The sequence below is a fragment of the Protobothrops mucrosquamatus genome, unplaced genomic scaffold, assembly GCF_001527695.2.
Source record: "Protobothrops mucrosquamatus isolate PMUCROS unplaced genomic scaffold, P.Mucros_1.0 scaffold959, whole genome shotgun sequence".
Classification (NCBI taxonomy): Eukaryota; Metazoa; Chordata; class Lepidosauria; order Squamata; family Viperidae; genus Protobothrops; species Protobothrops mucrosquamatus.
The window spans coordinates 399,519-405,282 of record NW_015387203.1 but is presented as its reverse complement, the minus strand read 5'-3'; the positions used below and the strand labels follow the sequence as shown (position 1 = coordinate 405,282).

Here is a 5,764-nt window from a genome sequence, read left to right as displayed (position 1 = left end):
CACACGGCTTCTCTTCAGTTCCCTCAGACAGGGCCAGGGGCCATCTGTGGGAGGGAATGGGTAGGAGAAGAGGGCTGAGAACTGAGGCAGAACGTTCAGCATATTAAAATGAAAATGGATTCAGCTGAGAAGAGGAAATCTGTATTTGCATTTCTAGCCAATATTAATTTCAGGTTGATAATTTCTAACAAGCAGATTCCCTTTGTGATAGTCACAATCCATTTCTATGTGTAACCCACACATATTTTAATAATGGATTTTTTGGGGGGGGGGAAAGTACACTAAAGCCATTGTGAATTATGTGTCTTTGATCTTTAGGTAGAAACTAACTGTTGTTCTTTATTCTGAAATAAATGCATGGATTGAGAACGATGTTTGTTCTTGGATTTGTTGGTGCATTTATAGAAGAAGTAGTGGCTGGGTTTCATTCCAAGACTTACAGTCAAATCTTTTGTGAGCTTGCTCAGAAGTGAATCTGGTGGGGTATAAAATCTTATCAAGCTTCATTTCACTGCAAGACTGCAGTCTTAGGCACACAGATTTGTGGCTGAATCCCAAAGTGAAATTCCAATTAAACATACATATTTTCTTGAATTTATAGCTTGGATTTGCCTGAAAACAGTTCTACCACATAGTTGAGACAGCAGTCAGGAGACATGGTTTGTCTTGAAGATTTGCTTCATTCTTCCTCATTGCCAAGTCTTCTTCCAGCAGTTCAAATAGCCAAAGAAGGCATGTTCTAAAATAAATCAAAGTGAAGCAGTGTAGCTGTTTTGCTCTTAGAAATTGGCATTAGTGTTGGGGACTATTATTAGATTACGGCTCAGAAATGCTTCATTTTCACAATGGTATCAAAGCTCCATATACGTGTGGTATGTTCAGTTTCCCAGTAGGCATTAGTTTGATGAGGCTACATAAAAAACATAACTGCTTTGAAGTGAATACTGTGGAGCCTGTGAAATACTTTCAGATAACTTTCTTCATGAGCATCTTGAAATGATGCCCTTAAATAATCTTTATAAAAGGTTTAAGGAATTAAAACCAATTCCTTAATTTGTTAAATAATTAATCCTTTCATCTTTTACAGTGTATCAAATCAGAAAAATCAAAGACTGAATGCATATGTTTTAAATCAGTCCAAGTGATTAAGGGAAACAAGGGGAAACCCCAGTTTTGTTGCTCTAGAAAAAAAAAAGTGCAGTACTGTTTCCAGTCTTCTTTTTTCTAAGGAAGGTAGCTGAGCCTTCCATGGCATCCTACTAGTGTGTTTAAGAATCGTGATTACTACTTTGGCATGTAGTAATTTTACCTTCAGAATTGATTGTGTATTCTGTGTTGTTTCTGTAGGAACACGGGAGATACATAGGTACTTATCTCCTGATTGTATCATTTTTATTTCTGAAGGTATTTCCAAGCCAGCAGAAATGGAACCACTGAATGGAACAGATGGCCAGCCAGAAGGACAAAGCAAGACAGAACCACCTCTGAAAAGTGTTGAAGTGTCTCCATACCATCGCTGGGTGACCTGGTGGAATGGGATGACAACAGATGGAAATCTGTATCTCTTTATCCTCTCACTGTTATTGGTAAGGATTCCATCTTAATTGGGATGGACATTGCTTTCGGACAAAAGAAAAGGAAAACATTGCTTTTGTTTTTTTTAGATTCATACATTTTAGGGGCAGATTTCCCACGTCATAAATGCTGATATAGCTGAAATTAAATCAAAAGATGTGCCGTGTTATATCAGGTAACTCAGTCTTTTTATTCAAGTTAATTTTGCAGCTGTGCTTTAAAAAATAGTCATGGTTAAATAAAAGATTATTAATTGAAATCTTGGATTTGCTATTTAACATTAAAAAGTGCAGTAACCTCACTATTCATTATCTGTTTAAACCACAGGTTTTCTTCTTTATGTTTTGGTGTGGTGGATGTGAGACCATCCCAGCAGTTCACGATATTTTGGCTGTCTTGTCCAACCAGTTTCATCCATCACAACAGTTGGAGTCAAATTCTAACACGGTATGTTTGGTGATTTCAGTATATTTCAATGTGGGGTATCAATGATCTGCTTGGTAGTGCTAATATCTTCTTGGATGAAATATTAATAATGGATGTAATACATAAAGTAGTGTTTGTTATACATTATGAATAGCTTCTCTAGCTAAATGATGAATAAAGGAGCAGTTCTGAACTTGACATTAGCAGTGTACAGACCTCATTGAACAAATGGAAATTGCATAATATTTCCTGCTAAGTGCACCACAATGTTTATAAAAGACAGGCAAGGATATTTGCTTTGAATGAACATTTGTGTCATTTATTCCCCTTTTCTCAAAAGGATGTTTGGAATCAGAAGCTCTTAAGCTACATTCAACATCACATGATTGAATTTCTATTTGCAGATAGTACTTCCCTTTTGTTTCTACCCCACCTTCCTCACTGAATCCTGTGTGCTTTCCAGATACATTTCAAAATATCCTTCTGCGTAGATCTGGGTCTGTTAAGGGGGTACCAGAGTGAAAGAGGAATTTCATCAGTCATGACTGAATATAACTTATGATAATTTCCTGAACTTCTTCAAAAAAACCCAATGCACGTCCTGATTTCATAGATCAGTATATAAGTTATAAATGCAGTAGTTTTACTCCTTGTGTAAAAATTGTTTTACTCCTTGTGCTTTATTCATATCTGAGTTATGTCACTTCAGGAAAACTATCTGAAAACTGTATCACAATGATAATATAAAGTATAATCGGATTGCATTTTCTATGATATGTTGTAAAGATTTAATAGATTGTGTCAAGGCACCCCTCGCAGGGCGCGGCAGATTGTAGTGCTCTAAGCTATTGCTAGATCCTTATTAATCTGAGTCCCTTTTCTTTATTCATTGCTCTTGGCTATGACTCATTTCTTCTCTTTTATTGGCCTTATGCCACCGTACAGATTGGCAGTCCTATCATAATCACTTCCTTTCTCCAAACTCTAATTGTACATCTTTTGCCACTATAGTTGCAGGACCCATTTTCTTTGTAGACAGTAATGTGTTGCAAAAAGAACATTAGCAATAGACTTATAACAGAATAACAGAGTTGGGAGGGACCTTGGAAGTCTTCTAGTCCAACCCTCTGCTCAAGCAGGAAACCTACCATTTCAAACAAATAGTTGTCTAATTTCTTCTTAAAAACTTCCAGTGTTGGAGCACCCACAACTTCTGGAGGCAAGTCGTTCTACTGATTATTTTTTCTAATTGCCAGGAAATTTCTCCTTCATTCTAGGTTGATTCTCTCCTTGATTAGTTTCTATCCATTACTTCTTATTGTGCCTTTAGGACTTAAACTGGAACAATTACGATTTGTCTTTTACCCTCTTCTCCCTAGAAGTATGGAGCTTTAGTTGCTAAGAGGAATGTAAATAGAGCTTTCTGCTCCCTCGAGATGAATCTTTCAGGCAGGGGTCACATAGATAGGGTGAGTGAGAGAGCTCAGGTGCTAAGCCTCCTCCTGGGCTGTGGCAAATGATGGATGAATGGGAGAAGAATAAGAGGAGAGACATGCAGATATTTGTTTCCTACTGCTGCTGCTCCTACTGCAGCAGTAGGACCAAACCACACAGAAGACTTACAAGACAGTGGCCAGGAATGAGAACTGGAGAAGCCACCAAAACTTCTTAGAGCTTTGCCCCTACCACATGGTCTAGTACAGTGGTGGTGAACCTATGGCACCGGTGCCAGAGGCGGCATTCAGAGCCCTCTCTGTGGGCACGCATGCCATCGCCCCAGTCCTAGGCCTTCAGCTGGGTTTTATAAAACCTTTTCGCTTTCGGCCTCCACCGCCGTGTACAAAAAAAAAAGGTTCAATCAATGAGTCAATTTCAACTTCTCGCAGGAAAAAAAAAAGATCTTGCAAAGTTGGAATTGATTGATTGAACTTTTTAGTCCCACCCAGTCTGCTATTACCACGCAGCCACGCCCACCCAATGGGCCACATCGACCCAGCACCTGACGATGTGTAAGTGGGTTTTGGGTTGCAGTTTGGGCACTCGGTCTCTAAAAGGTTCGCCATCACTAGTCTAGTAGTTCTTCTTTACTGCTCTATTTCTGGGTAATATTAGTTGCTTTTACATTCAATCTTTATAGACAATCAATGTCCTGTTATTAGTTTTTCCCAATTTTTAGTTTCCCATCAACATTTAAATTTAACATTTGATATTTATAATTTTCAAGTTTTAGGTAACTAAAGTTTCCTTTATCTCAATTCATAACAAAGTCTAATATTCAAGATACGCATCTTATCTATTTAAGTATATTCTATTTCCCACCATCTTGCATCATCTAGTTAATAATACAATATAACATCCTTATTTTCAACTAATTTCCAAATTTAATGACCAAAATTTCCCTTATTTCAACATCAAATACTTCCTCTCTTTTTCCCTTAATATCTACTGTCTCATATTTAAGCTAATACAGTTCTTATTATATCAACTAAGTAAAAACATGCTTATTACATTTATCAATAAATTTTTAGCTTATACATATCTTAATTACTTTTACATTCAATCTTTATAGACATTCAATATCCTATTTATTTGTTTTCCTCAATTTTTAATTTCCCATCAATATTCAAATTTAACTTTTAATATTTATACTTCCAAGTTTTAAGTGACCAAAGTTTTCTTTATCTCAATTCATAACAAAATCTAGTATTCAAAATACACATCTTGCCTATTTGAGTATATTCTATTTTAATTAGTAATATAAAATCCTAATAAATCAAAACCCCAATTTTCTTCAGCCTTATTCTAGCTTTCTTCCTTTGCCATCTCGCCTTCCATGTCAGTGCTTTTAAGTCATCAAATAGATCTCCCTCTGTTGTTATATATATTATTTGAAATAAGAGAGACCATCCAGTCGCCATTTTTTTTGGAAGGGCTAACGAATCGTCTCTCTATTATTCCAAATCCCATGGTTGTCCTGATACGTTTCTCTTCCCTTCGGTCTGTTCTTCTTCTTGCTCCTCAAATTTCTTCTGATTTATATAGAAAGTCTTTTCCATTTTCAGTGTTGTCAGTCCCTTTTTTGGATTTTCCATTGACTATATTTGTTGATCAGTTGAATCCTCTTATCATAGTATTTAATTGTTCCACTTCTTCTGTTATATTCTGCGTAGTTGATTCTTGTATATCTAGGCTGACATCTTGTTCTTTTCTGTAGCATCTTATTTCATCACAAGCTGAAAGAATGGTTTCATGTATTGCTTTCAACATAAAAAGAATCTGTTCCTGGTCTTCATCCATATTCTCTTGATGGTGTGTTAAGTTGAGGGCTTTAAAGTTAGAGAATGAAAATAATTTTATAACTGGGTATAGGACATAGCTGAGCTTCTCACAGCTGGTATTTGTCAAGGTTGAAAAAGTCTTTATCTATAGCAGTGGTGGCGAACCTATGGCACGCGTGCCACAGGTGGCACGCAGAGCCATCCCTGTGGGCACGTGCGCCATCGCCCCAGAGGGAGGCGGGGCCGGACTGCTCCCCTCCTCCTCTCCACGTGCGCCAGCGCTTTTGCTCGCAGCACAAAGAAAGAGGCATTGAGCTCAAGGGCCAGAGAGGGTATGGGGAAAAAGATCGCTCTTGCCACGATCTCCCTTCTGCTGGCCACTGGGAAGCCTGGCAGCACGGCTTGGCACGGCTACACCAGAAAACTCCAGCGCCCCGGACTTGCAAGTTTCGGCGCTCCCAAGGTTTTAGTGCGGCAACAGGACA

At 37.9% G+C, this 5,764-nt stretch overlaps 1 protein-coding gene across 1 annotated transcript in view; it reads left to right on the top strand.

Annotated features, from left to right (window-relative positions):
• Window positions 1-1,412: 1,412 nt before the first annotated feature.
• Window positions 1,413-5,764, top strand: part of PTPN5 (protein tyrosine phosphatase non-receptor type 5) — a 38,534-nt gene continuing 34,182 nt past the window's right edge. The window contains exons 1-2 of the mRNA XM_029284802.1: window positions 1,413-1,586; window positions 1,903-2,022. Of these exons, the coding sequence (XP_029140635.1) occupies window positions 1,425-1,586; window positions 1,903-2,022 (282 nt within the window). The 5' untranslated portion in view covers window positions 1,413-1,424. The remainder of the gene's footprint in view (window positions 1,587-1,902; window positions 2,023-5,764) is intronic.